Source organism: Podarcis erhardii (genome assembly GCF_964252035.2).
Source record: "Podarcis erhardii genome assembly, chromosome: 3".
NCBI classification, from domain to species: Eukaryota; Metazoa; Chordata; class Lepidosauria; order Squamata; family Lacertidae; genus Podarcis; species Podarcis erhardii.
The window spans coordinates 93,112,834-93,136,322 of NC_138507.1; the positions used below are offsets into that span (position 1 = coordinate 93,112,834).

The 23,489-nt window shown below is 42.6% G+C and overlaps 1 protein-coding gene and 1 long non-coding RNA gene across 3 annotated transcripts in view; one reads left to right on the top strand and one right to left on the bottom strand.

Annotated features, from left to right (window-relative positions):
* CNIH3 (cornichon family AMPA receptor auxiliary protein 3) overlaps nucleotides 1–23,489 on the bottom strand; it is a 64,067-nt gene that overhangs the window by 12,318 nt on the left and 28,260 nt on the right. For both annotated transcript variants that reach the window (XM_081857845.1, XM_081857844.1), the window contains exons 2-3: nucleotides 17,335–17,403; nucleotides 13,250–13,297 (exon numbers count right to left, since the gene is read on the bottom strand). In XM_081857845.1, the coding sequence (XP_081713971.1) occupies nucleotides 13,250–13,297; nucleotides 17,335–17,403 (117 nt within the window). The remainder of the gene's footprint in view (nucleotides 1–13,249; nucleotides 13,298–17,334; nucleotides 17,404–23,489) is intronic.
* Nucleotides 1,815–2,264, top strand: LOC309339668. Its single transcript, XR_014155519.1, has 2 exons — nucleotides 1,815–2,158; nucleotides 2,200–2,264. It is a non-coding gene; the product is annotated as an uncharacterized lncRNA (long non-coding RNA).

Genomic DNA, 23,489 nt, shown 5'->3' on the forward strand with positions numbered 1-23,489 from the left:
TTGTTTTGTCATTTCTAACGGAGATGGGGCAACTCTCCTTACCAAATTCAAGGAACGTTTGAGGGCCTCCTTCTCTTCTAGGTAACCTTTTAATGGCCACATTACAATGGTGGGTGGGGCCAGAGGCAAAAGTGTTTAGAGCACAGATTTTCAACCTTTTGAGTCCATGGCTCCCATGACTGTTAAGATGTGGGTGAACATATCAGACGACACAGTGATTCTTCAGACAGCTCTTGTTTATTCACAGGCCAGAACAGAATTGAACTGAAGGGTTCAGCCAGCCTGCTTATATAGAGCTCCACTACAACGCAACAGTAACAACTTTCTGTAACTATCCAATCACTGAACATCACTTTCAATTCCTTATTTGTATATGTGGACCTGAGTGAAAACTATCTACAGTATCCCCCTGCTAGCCCAGGGTGAGAACTTCAGTACATAACAGTGACCAACTGCATTCTTTCTGCAGCACCACTGTGGGGCTCAGAAGCCCAGTTATGTCACCCCTTGCCTCCAGAGCCGGCAGACCCTCACCCCTTTTCAAACACCCTCCCTTGTGGAGTGTTCCCTCGGCATCCTCTCCTCTCCCCTCTCATTGGGAGTCCTCCGGGCAGCCACTGCTGCTCCCCCTGGTCTCTGAGTTGCTCCCCCTGCCCCAAAGAGAGGTGCCTCCTCAAACTGCCCCACAGGGCCTGGGAAGCACCTCCTGGCCAGCTCCAGAAGCACCATTCACCTGGGGAACTTGTAGCCAGAGCTGCTGCAACAAACAGCCATGTACGCCTTTGGGACGCAGCTATGCGAGAGGGCTGAGCAGGGAGGGAAGGAAAGAGGGAGAGAGGCCAGTGTTGCTCACAGCACCCCTGACCATCATTCAAGGCACCCCAGGGTGCCATGGCACACTGGTTGAAAACCACTGGTTTAGAGCAATGCATGTAATTGTTAGCTATGTACAGTAGACTAGTTTCTACACACACTCAAACATTCCTCTCTTTCCTCCATCTAGGCAAGCAGGAGGCATACATTAGAGCAGTGTTTCCCAACCTTGTGCCTCCATCTGTTTTTGAACTACAACTCCCATCATCCCTGACTAGCAAGACCAGTGGCAGGGGATGATGGGAATTGTAGTCCAAAAACAGCTGGAGGCACAAGGTTGGGAAACACTGCATTAGAGATCAAAAACACATTCCACCCAGGCAAAAAATACTCAAGGAGGGTGTGAAACAGGCCAGTATGGGGTGTAGCCTCGGGTGATTGTCAATGGCTTAATGGAGGAACTTTGAGGGCCACATTCAGCCCCCAGGGCCAGCGTTCCCTACCTGCCTTAGTCTATCACTTGCTCTATTACACCACACTGCCCACTCCCTGTTGGAAAAGGTGCAGAGAAGAACCAAGTCTTCGCCAAGAGATATACTCAAGGCAAAAGGAACCTTGATTCATACATTGTGAAGTACAATCGTATCTTGGTTCTCAAACGGAATCCGTTCCAGAAGTCCGTTCGACTTCTGAAAACGTTCAAAAACCAAGGCGTGGCTTCCAATTGGCGGCAGGAGCTTCCTGCACTCAATCAGAAGCCACTTCGGACGTTCGACTTCCAAAAAACATTTGCAAACCGCAACACTCACTTCGGGGTTTGCAGCGTTCGGGAGCCAAAACGTTTGAGTCACAAGGCATTTGAGAACCAAGGTACGGCTGTAAATACTTTTTGCTGGCAATGAGATTAATTTTTGGACATGGGAAAGGAACTGGTTGCAAGGGAAATGATAAGGAAGAAGCTTCTGTAAGCTGCTTTCTCCAAAGCCTTTATGTGTGTGGTACGGAAGCTGTACTACCCAGGACAGGATGGGGTTGTGCAGAGTTGTTAAGGCAGCAGAGAGCATTGTTGGCTGCCCACTCTCCACCTTAGAGCAGATTTATACCACAAGGTGCCAGAGGAAGGCACTGGACATAGTAAAAGATCCATCGCATCCTGGTCACTGTCTCTTTGAGCTCCTGCCATCGGGACGGAGATACAGGACGATGAAGACAAGAACGAGCCGTCTCAAGAACAGCTTCTTCTCCAGAGCGATCTTGGCCCTGAATGGGAAACCTGGACTTTGAAAGTCATCTAATCTTCCTTGCTGTATTATACTGTATTGTTTTAATTAGTGTTTTTATAGTTGTTCTGATTTTGAGTGGAGTGCCCTACCTGGGTGGATGGAGCAGCCAAGTAATTTCGTTGTCCCCGAGAGGGGGCAATGACAATAAAGATATTATTATTATTATTATTATTATTATTATTATTATTATTAGCACTTTATTTCCCTCCACCTCTCTGTCTGCGACCATTATTATTATTATACCACCCTTCATCTGAGGATCACAGGGTAGCTTACAATATAAAAACACAAGAATACATACCATTGTAACAGACAAAGACAACACCTTCCTGCCTGCCCGCAGTTTAAAAGGCCATAGATTGTTTAATTATCCAAAGGCCTGGAAGAAGAAGGTTTTTGCCTGGCACCTAAAGATATGTAATGAAGGAGCCAGGTGAGTCTCTCTGGCGAGAGCATTCCACAAGTGGGGAGCCACTGTGGAAAAGGTTGGTGCCCTCTGGGCCTCAGCCATATCATAGGGGCAGGAAGAGAGAGAACACCTCTTTTCAGTGACTCGTGCAACCTTGCAACAGGCTCTGCAGTTTACATAAACAGCAAATTGCTCCATTTCTCCTCTGACAAGTGAGGGACACTTTACAGAAATAGTCCAAAAATAAATGATTCATGAAAGAATAAAGGGGAAAGGATTTCCATGAACTAGCTAGAAGTGTATTTTTAGCCCAACAGAAATTTTGTTCTCGGTGATAAAAATGTTAGGAACAGAAACAATGCCTTAATAGAACTTGTCTTCAGGACTTGAGTTCAGAGTTCACCCAGAATCATAGGCAATCTGGAAGTGTCTCAAGGGGCATCTAGTCCAACTTTCACAATAAGCAACAAGACTTCATTCTGTCTTCTTGGTAAAAATTCAAGCTCATCTCTTTCTGACTAAGGCTGCAAATCTATGCACACTGGACTTCCGGGTTAGCGCGAACGGCTAATGGCGGATTCTCTCCGAGCTCCGGAGGGAATCGGCTCTGCTGAAGACGGGTCTTGCCGTGCCGGCGACACAGGGACCCTCAGAAACCGCAGGCGCGGAAGCCTGCGGACTTGGTGACTCGGTGGGCACCTTAAGCGCCCTCCCCGACCCACGAAGAGCCTTTTTAAAGGCTACGGAGAGGGTACGGAGAGTGGCGTGGTGCTGAGAGTAGACCGCTACTTCAGTGGAGCGAAGCCGCAAGCCATGGCCGGAGAGCGCTGACTTTCTTCCCAAAATTTGGACTGGATAACAAAGGACCCGTGAGTAGTGGAATTTGGACTTTAAAAAATTTTTATCCTTTGAATTCGGCACGACCGGGGGATGTGTTAAAGGGAAGTCCGCACCCCCTCTACTTATAGACGATTTAAAGCAAGGAACGGAGAATTAAGGCGGAATGAATACTGTTTTGATGATTTAAAAGTTTTTCACAAATTTGATAGAAGAAGATTTTGTGCTGGAGAGAAAGGGAGGAACTTTGGAACTCTGTGTGTAACCCCCCCCAAAACCCGGGAGTGTCCTGTTTGGGTGCCGGAGGAAGAAGTGAAAGGAGTTTGACAGCTGTCAAAGAAGCTGTCAAACGGGCGGACAAAGTAAAGAATTTTGTTATTTAACAACTCTCTGAATTAAAGGTGATACATTTGAACTGAGGCGATTGGAAACAAAGTACTGATAATAACAAAGTAACAGATTATTGGAAAAGGACTACTAAATAACTGAAAGCCCCCTAGGGGGAATTAGTGACATTACAATGGCTGCAGAGGGAAAATTACTGGCGGAGATAGAAAAAATGTTCTTTCTCGTGGGAATCCTGCAAGAGCAGAGTATGGCTCTGAGTAAAGTATTTATGACCTTGAATTCTGAAACAAACAACTCTGCTGAATGCACAAAGGAGACGTATGACAAAAACTCTGCAGCTGAGCAGGAAGAGATGCCTTTGGAATTGACAGAGAAGAAAGAAGGAGTGCAGACACTACAAGTGGAAAATATCAACCAGGAATCTACATTGTTAGAGTACGAGCAAGAAGACCTTTGGATTACAAACCTGCGAAAGATGAGAAAGAAGAAGAGGGAAGTCCCTGGAGTACTTGGAATATTAAAACTAAAAAGAATAAAGCAACATGATTGGGACTTTCCTCTTGAGTATGGAAAAGTAGATGATCCTTCGCAGCAAACACTTTTTAACATTCTGGATGAAAGAAAATATGATGTGACTCTGACTGAACTCCTTCGGGGTCTTAGGACCAACAAAGAGGACTACCAATATAGTTGGCAGAGAGGGACTGACAGAGAATCAGACGCCTCGGACGTGAGGAATCCGGGCTAAGAACTATTTTTTGTTTGTTTTTTGGACATTTGTTTGGGAAGGGACAGAAACCGGGGCAGGGGGGGGAGAGAGAATAGAACTATAAAATGTTATGATTTGTTTTATTTGGTCAATGTGACCTATAATTAATATAATAAAGGGAAAATTTGTGGAAGGGAAGTTAGATCGACCTTAAAAAAAAAAAAAAAGAAATTAATGATTATAAGAGAATTGGATAAGTTGAATATAGATAAACAAAAAGAATTAAATTTTTAAAAGCAATATGAATATGTTTAAGAGATTAGGTAAGAACTTGCTGAATTAATTATTGGAACTGGGATGTAAGAGGAGGGGGTGGGGGGAAGTCAATGAAAGTGGGTAAAGAAAATTAGGGTATGTAATTGTATTTGTGTGTTTTTGTCTTTGTGTGTGTGTTTGTTGTTATAAAATGTAAAAACCCAATAAAAATTATTTAAAAAAAAAAAACACAAATCTATGCACACTAACCTGAGAGTCATTCCCAATGAAATCATTGGGGCTTACTTCTGAGTAGGTTTGTATAGGGTTGCACTGTAATGGAGGCAAGATGCTTCAGCTTGCTATAATTGTTTTGGATTTATTGGATTTTATTTTTGCTTACAGCCAGGACAGGACATGTACAGTAAAGAGCAAAACTCACAGAACTTAGTTTTCAGGGAATCTCAGTTTTCATTTTAAGATAAGTAGGTTGCTAGCCCTCATGGCCCTCAAGATGAGCTTGAAAGCAATTTTTAACTGATTTACAAGCAACTGTATGCATGTCTACTCAAAAATAACTTCCATTGAGTCCAATAGGGCTTACTCCCCGGTAAGTGGGTAAAGGCAGTATCCTTAGATGTTTCTAGTTGATCAAAAAGCACCCCTATATGGGACACAGGTACTCAAACATTCTTTATCTATGCTATATTACCATGAAAATCTGATATTTTCCCCTTCTCATCAGAGTCTGAATGTCTTATTGATATGTCTGTTGTGAGGGCCATTAGCACAGAATAGGTCTGCCAACAAGAATGCAGCCTCCATATTCAGAGGCAATTTGCTTCTTATTACAAGATGATGAAGGCAAAGAGCAGTATGTTCTTTGTGTTATTACATTGTGATATGCTATTATGTTGTGAAGCACCCTGAGACCTGCGGCTATACAGATGATAATAATAATAATTTCAAAGTTTAAGAAAGCCACCATAAATTGAACACCATTCACACACTCTTTAAATGTGTAACCAAGAAGAAAACTGAAGTGAAACTAAGCAGAAATATTCTGGTTCTTTTGCTTATAGCTGAACTGTTGTGTTTTTCCCAGAGCAGTTTTTTTTAAAAAGAAAAACACACCTTTCCAACACTTAAAAAAACCAAAAACCTAAAAAACTGTCTGCTTATCTTCCTATAGCTTGCAATATGTTCTCAAGTTATTTCTAGGGCAAACAGACCCAAACAGGAAAGTATGAACTCACAATACAGGAAGAAAAATAAACAGGAAGAAAACAAGGGATATTATCTGGGCCATCATTAAGAGACTTGCTGTCAGGATTCAGGTCTCACACCTGGAACAGCAACACTCCAGGGATATGCTCTATTTTCATATTTCATTTAGCACCTGGAGGGGGGGGGGGCAAAAGATAAGTTATTTGCAGTGCTGTAGTGCTTTCACCACCAGTCTGTCTATTCTGGGATATTCAAGTAGTTGCTGGGAGACTAGAGCAAATTTCTTACAACTAGTCAGTTTGCACATTATGCTAAACCAAACCGTGGCTTAGCTGGAGCATGTAAGCACAGGATTCCGAAGAAGAGATTGCAGCCACTTTGTTCCTACTGCTGTGTGGCTTAGTGTATTTTCTGAACCCGGGTTCATGGTTTGTTTCTTCCAGACAAACCACAAGCTGCAAACAAACCTTGGTTATAGCTTGTGGTTTGCATGGAGCAAGTTAAGCATGAGACCACGGTATGGGTAAAAATTACATTGATATTTATATCATTGGCAGAGCTCTTACATGTACATTTATTTTCCTTTATAATGAACATCAGTATAATATATCCTTATATTGTTTCTGTTATAACATCAATATATTATATTACAATTTACAGTTGTATTTTAGAATAATAATAATAATAATAATATAATAATATCTTTATTGTCATTGCCCCCTCTCGGGGACAACGAAATTACTAATATGAATCCTCTTGAGGTTTAACCCTTCTTAATTATTGTTTTGTAAAATTGCTGTGAAAGAAACTTAAGATGCTTTACCGGCATTACGTTTTAAATTAGTTTTAAAAGCGTATCAAACATTTCCACTGAAGATCAACAAATGCGCTTTAGGAGTACCTGTTCTCCAGTTTCGTCTCTGCCACCAGAGTGGAAATTGCTGCATACTAGAAAGTGTAACCCTCCATCCATCATGAACACAAGGTACCATAGGATTAGGACAACTAATTCATGCAGCTAGGATTTCTAAGAATCTGACCACGCCACAAGCTTGGTATCCTTACTGCTTGGTATCCCTTTCTGGCAAATGCAGATGGCATCTAAGCAAATCCTGCACCACCTGACAAATACTACTGTCATACTGGCAGCCTGGACGCATGATGCAGCTAAGCAGGTCAAGGTCTGGTCAGTGCCTGGATGGGAACCACCTGGGAACCACATACCTGCTGCCTCAGGTTCCATGATGGAAGACAGGTGGGTTTGCAACTGAGTAAAATGAATATTAATTTCTAGTATTCTTCAGGAATCCATCTCTATTTTATATGTGTGAACTTATTATCATCCTTACAGTTTTACTTTAGTTTCTTGCAATTGATAATACAATGTGGGACATAGCTGTCAACTTTCCTTTTCTTGCGAGGAATCCTATTCGGAATAAGGGAATTTCCCTTTAAAAAAAGGAAAACGTTGACAGCTATGATGTGGGGCAATTGCCTCTTTTAGTTTTCTTGTTATAATCAAAAATATAAAACATACAAAATCAAGGTGGTTTGTTTCTTTTTAACTGCCCATGAACTTCCTTTTTTATTAAAAAAAAATTAGAACTATTTACAAGTCTTGCATGGTTAGCAGCACAGCAAGTGGCTTAAATAGAAACCCTAAATATAGCTCTCACTTTGTCTCAAGCAGAGTTTGCCAGGCCATGCTATCTGTGCCATTGTCTCATAGGACATTTAAGCCATTAAAATATGAATTGAACGATTGCCTGAAAAACCGCAGCAAAGGGTTGTTGTTGTTGTTGTTTTTAACAAGTGCTAGTAAGTCTTCACAATTCATCTCTGTTGCCTCTTGACGCGGATTTTGCTACTAATCACACTGTTGGAGGAGCCTTCTACAGGTTTCCTGTGGCCCATCCAATGAGTCAGACTCAGCAGTGTCATGATATAGAGGAGGTCTGAATGGGGAAAGCATTATCCGCTGTAAGAAAGATTGCAGGGAGTGAAAAGCCGCTAACAAGGCAGCCATCTTTGGACTCTAATGGTTGCAGGCAAAGTGCACTCACTCCATCTCTGTTACAATCACTGTCAATGGAGGGGACCCATGGTGGGCCATTTTCTGTTCCCATTATGTTTTTTGTCATGGGGTAATTCATCAAACCTAAGAATATCTCCTGCACTCTGTTCAGTAAAATTGCCAGAATGCATCTTCCTACTGCCAGGACTTCAAATAGCTTCATTTCTACTAGATGATAATCCAGGGCAGGTATAAGAGTGAAACTGGGAGCACAAGGAAAACTTGTTCCACATAGAATCACCGAATAGGGAGAGTTGGGAGGGACCGCGGGGGTCATCTAGTCCAACCCCCTGCAATGCGTGAATCTCAGCTGAAGCATCCATGACAGATGGTCATTCAACCTCTGCTTAAAACCCTCCAAGGAAGGAGAGTCTACAACCTCCCGAGAGAAACCGTTCCACCATTGAACTGCTCTTACTGTCAGAAAGTTCCTTCTGATGTTTGGTTGGAATCTCTTTTCCTGCAACTTGAAGCCATTGGTTTGAGTCCTACATTCCAGAGCAGGAGAAAACAAGCTTGCTCCATCTTCCATGTGACAGCCCTTTAGATATTGGAAGACGGCTATCATAACTCCTCTCCGTCTCCTCTTATCCAGGCTAAATATATGCAACTCCATCCACCATTCCTCATAAGAAAGCACAGGAGCATTTGTCAAAAGCACAGGATCATATCCAATATTGTGTGAATAGAAGGCAAGCTTGTCCAATGGATGTTTCCCTCCCCTCCTTCCCCCAAAAGCCTCTGCAGAGGGTGGGACAAAGCCTTTGTCTTTGAGATTAAGCAGATCAGTTTCCTGCCCAATTATTTTTAAATTTATGGTATTTTCAGTGTATTTCTAAACATATTGCGACCCCAGAGGCTTTCAAATAGGACTGGGTGCACTTTTAAATAAATATAGTTACACAGAAGTAGAACTCTCTGAAGTCTGGAGGAATTACTTCTGAGTAAGAATACTGAGTATTAGGACCCTTCCAGACTGGTATTATAACTGCAGGTATATCCTGAAACCTGTTACTGACTCATTAGTGCAATAAAGGTGTCTTTATTCAGTTTCATTAGTTGTTCTGCGATGCGTCCCCTGAAGCTACCTCATCATTGCTATCTGAAGGGCAATAGAACAACAAAAGCAGGACACACACACCCCAAATATTTGTGATATGAAAAGTTGTGGCATTTCAGAAGGAAGTTACAGGATATGCACTGATCGGAAACTTTTGCAGGCACAAATAGTATTGAAAGTGGGATTGCCTGTGATTGCCCCATAAGAACAAACCACAATAAATGTGCAATACAAAAGACACCTGGAGGGGTCCTTACATTGCTAGTCCCGTCTAACCACACACATAAAGAGCATGGAGAACCTTGGCCTCCAAGTAAGTATCAACAGTACAGTCAGTTATGCGGGAGTTCTTGCCATCCAATGTGACTAGTCAGTAAAATTTTACAATTCCTATTCAGCCCTTTCTAAATTAAGAAGCAGGTTGACCTAAGTTAGTCAGCAGCAACAACAATGATTTACAGAGGTAATCAAGGAAGGACTATAAATTCTATTTGTGGCTTTAAGACCAGCTCAGCTGCTTATTTTCTAAGAATGTAAAACCAAAGGCCCATCTGGTCCAGCATTCTGTTGACCACAGAAGCCAAGAAGATTCCTCTGAGAACCCCACAAGCAAGACATGAAGGCAGCAACCTTCTCCCTTTGCTGATTTTTAGCAAGTGATAAGCTGCATATAGCCATCATGCTAGTCGCTAGGAATGGGCGAATATGTCAAATATATTTTCTCTCAGTTTCTCATTTTCCAGTTTTCTATTATTTTGGGGGGTTGTTTTTAAGTTCTCATGAATATTCATCAGCATTTTCATGTGAATTTCTCCAACTATACAATATTTTAAATAATAATACAATCTTTATTGTATTATTTTAAATAGTAATACAATTTATTATTTATACCCCGCCCATCTGGCTGGGCCTCCCCAGCCACTCTGGGCGGCTTCCATAGAAGCCAAAAATACAGTAAAATATCACACGTTAAAAACTTCCCTGAACAGGGCTGCCTTAAGATGTCTTCTGAATGTCAGGTAGTTGTTTATCGCTTTGACATCTGCTGGAAGGGCGTTCCACAGGGCGGGCGCCACTACCGAGAGGGCCCTCTGCCTGGTTCCCTGTAGCTTTGCTTCTCGCAATGAGGGAACTGCCAGAAGGCGCTCGGCGCTGGATCTCAGCGTCCGGGCAGAACGATGGGGGTGGAGACGCTCCTTCAGGTATACTGGACCGAGGCCATTTAGGGCTTTAAAGGTCAGCACCAACACTTTGAATTGTGCTCAGAAACGTACTGGGAGCCAATGTAGGTCTTTCAAGACCGGTGTTATATGGTCTTGGCGGCCACCCCCAGTCACCAGTCTAGCTGCCGCATTCTGGATTAGTTGTATTAGAAATGCAGTTTCCCTTAACACAATACATTTGTGTATGTTATTTTCACAAATATATGCATTTATATGTGCACTTTAATGTACACATTTTTGAATACATTACTTGACCTGAGAACAGCCTTGCAAATTTCAGATAACCGTAAATTTCGGAGGGTTGCTTTATTTCAGGTTGAATATTGTTTTAATAAGTACCTTTAAATACAAACTTAAATTGTTTTCTTCCCCTCATCCCTACTTGTAACCAGTAACAGAGCAGTGTACATTTAGGGGTCTTCCATCACAGAAAATTTGTAAACCAAACTAGTATGGTCATCAGTGACATGACTGCCATAACAATTTTCTGCATGCATTTTCTAAGTATGTCATGTAGATTGGTCCTCTACCGTGTCTACCGTGAGTACTGCCTTTCTGTTGAATTATCTTGTTTTCCTTTTTCCCTAAAGCACACATCCCAATTAAAAGCAGCATTTCCCTGAAGACCTCTGGAAAAGGGACTGTATTAACAAACAATTTAAGAGTATGAAAAGTAACCTGTTCCCTAGAGTGTGCGGTATGTGGAGGATGTAATTAACGGAAAGGTACTGCTTCTGCTGTTAGCAAGGATGCTTAGGCTCAATAAAAATTAAATACCAGTGTGGGCAAGACATCTCCAGGCAACACACATATATTAATAAAATTACCACTGTCTGTTGCTTTACATTACAAAAAATCACTAACACACTTTCAGGCAAAGATGCTAGATTTTTAATATAGAAGGAAGAGCCTTAAACAGTTGGGTAAAAGGTTGTACAGTAGTTGCTGTATAGAACATTGGTCTTCAGCTGATACCTCCTGCCCAACAACTGGATGATGTTCTACCCTAAGGTGGTTTGTGCTCTAATCATGGAGCCCAGTTGTACCAAAACCAACAGTAATAGTCCCACAAACTTTAAAAATTGTCATGGGTTGAACCAATCATTTTCACAAAAAGACCTTAAGGTGAAATCTTTCATTAGCTGAACTCTTTAAAAAAAATGAAAAAAGAAAAGTGCCTAACAGATTTTGTTTTTCATTCAAGTGAGTTATTTCAGGAGAATGCTTTAGGAAGCAGAAAATGCACACAACATACTGCACTATCCAAGGCCACACAAAGCAATATAATAATGAGGCTGCATACCTGAAGTGTGCCTTAACAATTGCATCCATCTTCCCCAACATTTTACTTTATTCATAAACTAGTTTAGTGTTCTAATTGCTCCCCAAAGCTCTGCCGCTAACCTTGAATACCCCAGAATTGCTATCCAGAGAAAGCTACTGTAAGCAGTTGTCTACCGTGAGTACTGCCTTTCTGTTGAATTATCTTGTTTTCCTTTTTCCCTAAAGCACACATCCCAATTAAAAGCAGCATTTCCCTGAAGACCTCTGGAAAAGGGACTGTATTAACAAACAATTTAAGAGTATGAAAAGTAACCTGTTCCCTAGAGTGTGCGGTATGTGGAGGATGTAATTAACGGAAAGGTACTGCTTCTGCTGTTAGCAAGGATGCTTAGGCTCAATAAAAATTAAATACCAGTGTGGGCAAGACATCTCCAGGCAACACACATATATTAATAAAATTACCACTGTCTGTTGCTTTACATTACAAAAACTGGGGCACGGCTTGGAAACTAGAAGGATGCTGACTTAGCAAGTAACACAATGAAACTATTTCCAGGACAGCAGTAGTGTTAGTATCTCGGAGCAAAGAGAAGATAGGAAGCTGCCTTATACTCAGACAGATCACTGATCCATCAAGCTCAGCACTGCCTATATAGATCAACAGTGTTTCTCCAGGGCTTCAGATAGGCCTCTTTTCTAGCCATACGCAGAAACAACAGAGTTTCACCCTGGGGCCCTTTGAATGCAAAGCTTCATTCCAAGTGCTCCCATCAGTGAGCTGTGATAGCTCGATTGGTAAGCATGAGAATCAACCTCAGGGTCGTGGGGTTGACGCCTACGTTGGGAAAAAGATTCCTGTATTGCAGGGAGTTGGGATAGATGATCCTCAGGGTCTCTTCCAACTCAATGCTTCTATGATGAGCTATTGTCCTTCCCTCGAAAACAAAGAACACAAGTAGAACAGCTGTTGTGTTTCCAGGAGCAAGTGAATAATATGTCGACGTCATGTACATTTAAGGACCTGACTGAGCCAGCCAGTTCCAGACATGAATACATAGGTGTTTAAAGGTGAGCAAACGCATATATAGGATATCCATATGTAATGAGTTTGCTGTCAGGAACACCAGTGTGAGACTATTGTTTCCCATAGCACTCAAGGTGTGGGGTTGCTGTGAGAGCCACTGTGCAGGTAACCTCACTAGAGAATTAACAGAAGATCGTTTATTGCTCAAAAAGTTACATAAAGAGAAAGCAGCAAATGCTTTTCCAAGACCCTTAAAAGAAGTGCTCAGTTTTCCCTTTCAAATGTTTGAAAATCATAATAAAAGGCTCACAATAAAAGGTATGCCATTTATCAGATTATTCTTGCATAGTTATAGAAAAAAGCGTAGGAACAAAGATTTAAGGTTGTATGTCAGGTTCCAAATGATGCCTCCTAAAGTCATCTGCTTCCTTAAAAAAATGAGGCTATTAAAGTGAAGCCAATGATGTTCTGAAAAGTTCATTTCTTTTTAGAATATTATTGACTGATTGGAAGTCCCTCCTAATTAGCTTCCTTCCTTCCTTCAAAGGTCACATCAGTTTCAATTTCCATTCTGCCATTATTGCCTCCTTGCTGGAGGAGGAACCTTAGGAAAGGTCCAGTGCTATTTCTAGCAACACCGATACGATGGCTCAGATCCCTTTGAACAGCCCAAAGCCCATAGCCGACGTGGGTTAATTCCTACCTTTCGCAAAAGAAAGCAGATTCGTTCAATATTTCTCAATCGCTCTCTCTGTCAAAGAAAAGAGAAAGAAAGGGAAGGGTGAAAGGGTACAATTTAAGACACTCATGAATCAAGGAAACTACCTCCAAATGGAGTAAACTCAACCCAAGCGGTACTGTGATGAAGAGGGAGTGCACATGTATTGGGGTTAATGCCCATGAGGTCACACAAATTATTTTGACACAATGAGGATTAACTTCTGCAATCGGGAGACTTTGGTACCCATAAAGGCTCCCTATGCAGTTGAAAACTCTGATTTTCTAGAAGTCTCAATCACATGGGGAGCTGCTTTGGACACAAAAAGCTCCCCACTGCAGTTCATCCTCATTATGCAAAGAAGCTGGTGGAATTGGTGTATCCTTGAAGACAACACTGTAACTGTGCTGACTCTTCAACTCAGTAATGGCTGAAAAGCGCTTGACTTGGGTAGAGTTTCATTAGTAATTAATTAGTGGTAATAAAATCTGTGCCCACTACTTCAAGATGTAATGTTTTGTCTAAGGAAGTCATCCCATTCATGCAAGGATATCTGCTTGCACAGTGGAACTTCCTTTTCCTTTCCTCTCCCCATGTGTGCTCTCCCAAATGTGCTCCAGAGGGTTGAAGGAATCCCCAGAACAGATTTGGGAAGTGTGTAGGGGAAGAGAGGAAGGGGACAAATAAAATGATTGGTTTATTGATTCCATTGCACATGCAGCAGTCCTTGTGCAAATGGGACGACTTCCTTGGATGCGAACCATTGTAATGCATTATCCACCAACATGATTCGGATGACACCAGGAAGCAGATTCAACCTAAGATCTAGTAAATTCGGTCACTTTAGTTAATGTCTGTGTTCATTCTTCCATCTGCCATGGTGTAGCAGAAGTTGCTTCTCTGTAGGGTAAAGTGGATCCAAATGGGCAGTGCATGATGGCAGTGAAGGCAAGGGGTGTCTGAATCAGCACTGTGTAGACACACTTTTTTTCCCTTTTATGGCCAGAGACATCCAACAAGTAACTGCTGCTTTAAGTGTAACCATGGTGATGAACATTGGCAGACCTGAGCTTTGCCCAAAAAGTTTAAGGAAGCCCTCTCTAGTCTTCCAGTTTAAGCTTGGCATTTCAGCTTGGCTAAGCAAACATTGCCACTTGCCTTGTGTGTGTGTTTTATTTATTCATTTCACTGCTCAACATGCTTCGCCGGTTTTCAAAGACGTTGGAAAAACCCCTCCGCCTTCCCTTCAGGTTCTATTTAGGTAAACATGGTTACTGTGCCTTTCACCTATGGAATATATCAGCTATTACATCAGAGACAAATTCTCTCATCTCATAAGCAAGTTTAATTTGATTTGCTACAGTGGCTATCTCCCTCTTACACTGTGAGACTTCGATCTGCTTCTCTAGGAGAAAATGGACATGAATTCCTACAGCAGTCGTGAGTGGCGAGCATACACAGTCATGCAGCTTTGGAGAGAGATAACTTCTCTGCTGTAGAGCTTGAAATCCTTAAAAGGGAAAATGATTCCCTAGGATGAGGCGCTGGCTACAGCCAGGCATCAAGGGGAATTTAAATTCTACATTCCCTCCGGAAATAACAAGGTAGTTATTAAAGGTTAACAGACTTAAGCAGCGCAGCATCTACAATCGGTCTTTTAGTCATTTACCGTATTTTTCGCTCTATAACACGCACCTGACCATAACACGCACATCGTTTTTAGAGGAGGAAAACAAGGGAAAAAACATTCTGAATGAAACAGTGGATGTATCATTTTTGTGCTTCATGCTGTGGCCACAGACATGTGATCTGATGGTGAATTTGGGGTGACCCAATGCAAAAATCCTGAGAATCCCTGTGCATCCATGCTTTTTAACCACGTTTTTGCACCATTGCAGCCCCAGGCAACAGTGGGTGCATGATTTTGGGGGGCAGGCTGTAGCCATGGACATGCTATGTGCTCTGATGGTGAATTTGGGCTGACCCAATGCAAAGATCCTGAGGATCCATGTGGATCCATGTTTTGTAACCACGTTTTTGCACCATTGCAGCCCCAGGCAACAGTGGGTGCGTGATTTTTGGGGGGCAGGCTGTAGCCATGGACATGCTATGTGATCTGATGGTGAATTTGGGGTGACCTAATGCAAAGATCCTGAGGATCCATGTAGATCCATGCTTTTTAACCACGTTTTTGCACCATTGCAGCCCCAGGCAACAGTGGGTGCGTGATTTTTTGGGGGCAGGCTGTAGCCATGGACATGCTATGTGATCTGATGGTGAATTTGGGCTGACCCAATGCAAAGATCCTGAGGATCCATGTGGATCCATGCTTTTTAACCACATTTTTGCACCATTGCAGCCCCAAGCAACAGTGGGTGCGTGATTTTTTGGGGGCAGGCTGTAGCCATGGACATGCTATGTGATCTGATGGTGAATTTGGGGTGACCCAATGCAAAGATCCTGAGGATCCATGTGGATCCATGCTTTTTAACCACATTTTAAGTGGGGAGGGAAGGAAAAACACAGAACGGACAAGGAGCACGAGAGGGGTGTGCAGAGAAGCAGCTGGCTAAGAATGCAGGAGAGGGGTATAATGGGAGGAAAGGAAGGCAAAAGTTTTCCCTCACCTACCCACCCAAGCCAGCCAGCTAGCGCGCGCTCTCTCTCTCTCTCCCTCCTGCATGTTTTCAGCAGCACGGAGCACAGCCTGGAGGGGAGGGGCTTTCCCTGCTCTTTGTTCCGTTTGAGCAAACACAGCAAGGAAACAGAGATGGGTGAGCAGTAAGACCCTGAGGCAGAATGCAGGAAAGCAGCCACTTCCTCTTTTCAGGTTTCCCTTCTCCGAGACCCGCGATTTGATTTTTTTTGCCTCCCCTCACGCCATTTGGCTCCAGGGACCACACATTCGCTCAATAACACGCACAGACATTTCCCCTTCCTTTTTAGGAGAAAAAATCTGCGTGTTATAGAAGGAAAAATACGGTAACTATGGGCCATAGGCTCACATAGCTGTTTTTCAAGCCTATCTTTTGGAGAGATGATATTCCTGAAACCTTTGGAGTTGCCACCAGTCAGTGCTGCGATAAACAGACCATAGCCTAACTTGATGTGAGGAAACTTCATATATCCACAATCTTCACCGCTTTGCCTCCATATACAGCTGTTTCAGATGTTATGGAAAATGTAGATTCCCCGCTATGTAAATAAGCCATGGCAAGTCTCAAGCTTGCATACTCCCTCCTGCTCTCCCTTCTTCTCATATGCTCCAAAGGAAATTGGAATTGCTCCAGAGGAAATTGGAAGCATCTCTTTCCACTTTTAAACCAGCATTCTCTGGTTAGGTCCCAACGTGGAGATGCGGTTTCTTTAAAATCTGTAAAAACTCACACAAGTCAGGATTAAGCCACTGTTTCTGATCCAGGCTTGTTCATTAATTCAAGTTTAAACAAAACACAATTCATTGACTCTGAACATAAAACAGGGCACTGTGGTTTGTTTAAAACTCAAGAGGATGCTTTTGATCTCCTCTTCTGGCATGCAATAGGAGAGGGAAAGAGGAGCATGTGAGGCCAAGGCTCCTTCACATAGTGAGAAACCATCCTCTAACCTCTCATTAGGCCCATTGTCAGGATTTCTGGGGATGGGGTAGTTTTGTCACGGCCATTATGGTGAAGCAATGGAGCAACAATCTCTCTATGAGCAATGCAACTAAAATGTATTTTCACTCATATAATTACCCACAGGGAGTCAACATGTCCATATGATGAGAGAGTGACCAGATGATCAACTGACCACTTTGCCACATGACAAGCTATATGTAATGCGTGTTGACTTTGCCCTTCAAAAGCACAGCTGATTTTCAGTTATGTGAGTCAACCCTTGGCATGTGCCTTTTTCCATTCCAACACCCCTCATTTCTGAATCAGAAATAATTATGTCAAGACTCACCCTGTTTACATATTAAAATAAATTTCACTTTTAGGCAATCCTGATTCAAATCCATATTTTTGTTGACAGTTTAGCATTACTATCAAAACTAATTTACTATAAAATAAAAGAACAGAACTCACCGCATGCGCTGGGTTGCACTGATCTATAGGGCTCTTGAAGTCTGTCTTTAACTCATCAAATGCGATTATCTGCAAGAGAAATTTTTCAAACACTGAAATTACATTACCCCACACCATTAATTTATCCTCTCCTACTATGGAGAAAATCCATCCTTTCAATTATAATAGATTCAATCCAGATTATCTCCAAGACAACTGACATTTGTGTCATCTGTGCATAGTCAGGCTACTTGGCGTGAATTTGTTGTACAAAAATGTGAGAATGGCAGTTGTTCGAACTTCCATATCTGAGAGATCAAAACCATGGACACCTTCCCAGGTCCCAAGTACTTTCATCCCACAGACAAACCAGAAGAGCAACTGTGTTACTCAGTAGCAGCAAAACGATCTAATGTGTGTTAGTGCCATAGAATAGGGATGGAGAGCCTGTGACCCTCCAGATGTTGTTGGACTTTAATTACCATCAGCCCTAGAAAGCATGGCCAAATATGGGAACTGTAGTCCAGCAAAAAAAAATAAACCCAAAAACTGGAGTGCCACAGGTTCCCCATTCTAGCTTCAGAGGCTAACTGGTCTGTCATGTCATTAGCTCTTGGCGATACTGAGGCATTTTTATCTTTAAAAGGCTTTTCTCATTATTTTTCTCTGTGCTTTTGTACATGAAGATTCTTACACGTAGACAAACTGGAGTAATCTATTGGGAGGTGTGTTCTGCCACCCAGATACATATTCCAAATATTAATACTCGTGTCAGCTTCCTGAAGTGTGTGTTCAGATCAATATCTATCTTTATGCAGCCACACTTACACTACCTTTTCTACATGACTATTAATCTCACTGTTCTTAACAAACAATGTGAGAATCAAATCTAGCTTCAGACAGAGAGCAAAGCTCCAAAGAATGTACCCCAGCAACCTGAGTGGACATATTACGGGCCAAAATATGTTAGGTTCTCTGGCCTCTATCCTCCACCTGGCTTTGAGGAAGACTTAGAAGGGGAGGGGGCATTGCCTAGAGAACCACCATCCTCCACTCCAAGACCTTCCAGATCGGAGGATGTGGTATTATTGACCCTTCAGACTCAGAGGACAACCCCAATGGAGTGTACACTGCTGCAGCTGTGCTTCATGACTCAGTGGCTGAAGAATCATGCACTGGCCCTTTAAGGACCACAGATAGCTCCTAAAGGGAATGAAGTTAACAGCCAGTCCAGGCCAGACAGGCCTTCATGCTGCTCAGACAACAGCTCTTCTTAGGTGAATTCCAGCCAGGATCTGTCCAGGGTCCTGACAGGCTGTGCTTTGCCTTCCTTGTCTTATTCGTTTGGGTGTATCCCTGCCCATTCAGTAAGTAACATTCCTCCAACCCAGCCTCCCCTGGAAGTCTCAAGTTGACCTAGGACAGGACGAAGTTGACAGATGATAATTGTATGTAAGGAAAATTAACCTGAACATCTCCCCCCCCCCAGTTTAAATAGGTGCTGGGGGCGGGCAAGCTGGATCAGAGCAATGGTGTTTGGTGGGGGTTTCATTCTTGCCTCCTACAGTGGTTTTGATGAAAATCATTCCCAAGGGTCTTTTAATCCCAAGAAGCTCCTGGCACTTATGTGCGCTCACTTCCAGGGGCTAATGGCAGATGGGAGAGCTTTCATTGGTATCACACGCAGCAGGTGATCCAGCTTCCCCTCATACACTCAGGCCCTGCTACCCACATCCTCACTATCATAAAAATCCACTTATCCGCACATAAAGAATTAAATAAATCTTACAGCATGCTCTGCAGATTCAGATATCTGGACAGTCAACTTTCTTACTTCCTTGTTTGCTTGTGCCTTGCTGGTCAGTAGCAGCCCTTTTCGGGCAGAAACCACAGAGTGGAGGGGGAGTGAGATCAGATGAATCAGGAAGCAGGAGAGATTGTATAAATCAGGTCCCCCCCCCCTTGTCTCTCTTTTGCTGATTGGCTGCAATCATTTTAGGAAGACACCAGGGAGGTTGGGGGAGAGATCAGACAAATCCCACATTAGAAATATTTCCATAGGAAATAATGTAAATCATGGACTCATTATGCGAACGTTCACCTAAAGAACGAATTCTGGCGAATGCATTCTGTTCATTAAATGGGCCCTAAAAATATCATTTTTAGTTTGGCCCTAACTCCTAACTTTCACAAATGCAGATACTTTGCTTTAACATTCAGTTTCTAGAATGTGCCAATAATTATGTGGGAATGTGCCAACAGCTAGCTATCTTGTTATTCCTCCTTAAGTGGACCTTCTTGGACCTACAAGTGTTAACCAATTATCATCCAATGGCTAACAGTCTCTTATGGGGCAAGGTGCTGAATATGGTGGTGAAGGTAGAGATCCAGGTTTCCTTAGAGGAAATTGAATATCTGGATGCATTTCAGTCTGTTTTCAGGCCTGGTCATGGTGCTGAAACTGCCTTGATCACCCTGGTTCATTACATTTGTCAGATATAGGGGAGCAACAAAAAGAATTTTTTTGGCGACTTTTGATACCATTGACCACAGTATCCTTCTGGAGTGGCTCAGAGAGGTTAATTCCCTTATTTGTATGATCTTTTATTTCATTTTTGTATCATGAGTATGAAAGTTGTTTTCAAAACTTGGCCAAAGCAAGTGCTTTCCTTCATTAACAGCATTTTTCCTGTTCGCTATATCTGTAGCATATTGCAAATTCTGAATCACCTAATATCCCCGTTTTTAAAGAAGTATGAGTAACATATGGGACCACACAATATGACATCTTGTTTTGCTGAGGTCATATTAAATAGTGATTCACGTTGGGCTCTTCATTCAATAATACCCTGAATCTACTGCTATTAAATTGCTTTTTTAAAAATGCAAAATAATTAAATTCTAAGTATTTTCTTATTTTATTTAAGAAAAAATTATATTTTTAAAATGCAATGCTTCCCAAAGTTGTTTACAAAAATGTACACAAGCACATCTAATACATATTTTGGTAAGTGGTTTGTCAGTCTGACTAGCTGTCTGTCTGAGCCAGTGTGGTGTAGAGCGGTAGACTCGTAATCTGGTGAACCGGGTTCGCGTTTCCGCTCCTCCACATGCAGCTGCTGGGTGACCTTGGGCTAGTCACACTTCTTTGAAGTCTCTCAGCCCCACTCACCTCACAGAGTGTTTGTTGTGGGGGAGGAAGGGAAAGGAAAATGTTAGCCGCTGAGACTCCTTCAGGTAGTGATAAAGCAGGATATCAAATCCAAACTCTTCTTCTTTATAGTTTCGGCCACCTCTTGAAATATCATCATCAAACCTGGCATGAGGGTTCCCGAGTTGGATGCTGGACAGCATTTTGAATCAAATGGACAAACTGAAATGTCACTTTCATTTGACTTTTGCCCATTTTCTGGCATAGGTTCAGACACCACTAGATATCATCACCAACCTCAGCATGAGGATTCCCAAGGTGGGGCTGGAGGACTTCAGCGCTGTTTAGATGCTGGGTGCCATTTTGACTCAAGATGGTAGACCAAAGCATTACTTTGGTGTGACTTCAATTTCCTGGCATAGGTTCTGCTACCTTGGGAGATATCAGCACCAAACTAGGCATGAGTATTATGTGGGAAAGCCACTATTGTTGACCTGGGAGTCATTGCCACCACTGTTGCAGAAGCCACCACCAGAAGGTGGTGCCACTGAGATCTCTGAAGCTGGTAATCATTTCCATCAATGATACCATGTGATAGAAAGGCAACGAAGGCTTGGCATACAGAAGCACTCATCAAGGGGGAGGAGTTAAAGTGGTTGGTATATGACAGCTGTTCTGTTACTATTGGCCATATGCAGAAAAGTTTAACTAGAAAGTGTGTGTGTGTGTGTGTGTGTATCTCCTTCGCAAGCCACATTATTAGTCTCTAGATTAAAGATGCCACGCCAAGGCAGCACAGTTTTTGAAACAGAAATAAGAATTGACGTGATTTAAACTCAGATATCATCAATAAAGAGGATTTGCTCTTATCATTTAATTCCTCCTGACAGCAGCTCAAGCGCACATGGGAAAATAAGCATTCTTTTAAAATAAGAGTCAAATGATTGCAAAAAAACAGTTCTGGGAGAAATTCGACAACTGCTGTGCTGATTGTTCTGTCAGGACAAGCATCTCAGTTTTCCAGACGGAAAGAGCATTGTTCTGGGGCTCTTCCCACCCCCCAAGACCCAAGAGTCAATTTGGGGAGTGTAGGGGGGTGAGAGGGGAAGAAGTCCCATTGCACAAGTGGAATTCTTTGCACTCATCTTCCGCTTATGGGCCTGATTAGTTGAACCCTGCCCTTTGTTTCTACTCCTGAAAGTAGATTTGAAGTAACCAGCTTAGCTGATAACGTACCTTAGCTGCAGCCTGCCAGAGATCACATCCCCTGCCTCTGACTCATTTGCTTCTTACCTACCAGTGTCAGAATTAGACCCCAGTTGCAGCCTGCCACAAAGCTAGCCTCCAGGCCTGATGACAATACAGCAATGTATTAAGTACTGTGTGGACCCTCTATTTTAATTCCATTTCCAGCTAATTGCAGGAAAACAATGCCACAGCAACACTAAAGAGCTCTGACTTGGAGGCAACCATTCTTTGCATATTTAACTATGTGATACAAAAGTTAAGTTTCATTCAGCTCCAAGTCCAAACCACCTTCGCCAACAGCTAGCAGCACATTCCAGCTGAGTGCTCAAAAGATACACTTGAAGGAAGCTTCCCATCTAAACCTTAGCTCCTGTCTACTATAGCTGTGCTGTATAAGGCGCTGCAAATCCTAGTTGCTGGTCCCCTCTTGCAAGAACTTTTTATTCTGCTCATAGAATGGGAGACTCAGGGCCAAATGAGGTGTGACATTAATTTTGTAACGGGAATTAATGTACATAGGCTTTTAGCTGTGTAAATAGCTGGGGAAGCATGACCAGCTTCAGGGCTGGGGGCTGGGCAGAGAAGGGGGGGGGTTAACTCTTTCTCTCCCTGCACTGGTCCTGGCAAAAACAAAATGAGCAGGGTTGCCCTAATGAGCCGCATTCGTGCAAGACCTGTGCAAGGGAGGTATCAGGAGAACCTGCAGAACAGTGTGCAGGGGAAGAGGATCGTTCCACCCGGCAAACTGATATGGTCTTAGCGCAACGTTGAATTTCAGCCTCTGTTATCATTAATGACCTCCCACATATGTATCTCAAGGTAATGTACAAACTATAATATTGCTTTCCTGAAGCTGCTGTCCGAATTTTAAGGACAGTTTGCATTGGCGCCAAAATGGAGGCTCCCCTTAGAAATGCAAACAGCAGCTTTGGAGGGGTGATTTTATCAACACCATAGGAGGGAAAGAAGTAAACTTTCCCTCTCCCTACCACCCCAACCTCATCCTGCCAGGCTGCTCAGGCTTCCCTATGACTTCTATTTTCATAACAAAAAAGTGCACTCTAGTTTGGCCTTAAGGGGCAAATTACATATGTCATGCAAATCCATGTAAAACAGCCTCAATGACCATTGTTTCTGAAGAAAAGCACGTTTGGAAGGGACCTTTTTAGCAAGAAAATGTGGTGAATAGACAGTGGCCACTTAACGCTTTCCACACTAGCTTTTATTCCTGCTCCAGAACTCCAACCTGCTTTTTTCATCCAAATGCTTATTCTCTTGCTTTTCACAACCCTTGGGGGTAAGCAGTGGGGAAAACTCTATGGAATGGGAGGAAAGGCTGGTGGAGAAAGGAACAAGCACCCTCCTTGTCAGCCATCATTTCACTCAAAACAGGTCCTTTCCAAAATTCATTTTTCTCTGAGAGGAAATTCATTTTTCTTTGTGCTGGCAACAAACACATTTCCATGTAATGTGCAGATTTTGCCTTGATTTATGAACATACTGACCACACGGACTTTACACCCCACTCCTTAACACCAGTTGCATATCCATGTAGAATGAGGCGCCAGATTAAGCATCCTTGTGACATACAGTTCAGTGATTCTGTAGTTCCATTACCTATTTCAACAGAACAACAATTGGGGAGGTATTTATAGATGTACATATTCTTCTAGACAATGACAGCTTTGAATACAGAAGGTATGAGATGAGCAAGAAGCTGTGCTTCATTCAATTTCCATTCCCTTGAAAAGAAATAGAAAATTGTTTGGGCTTGTTC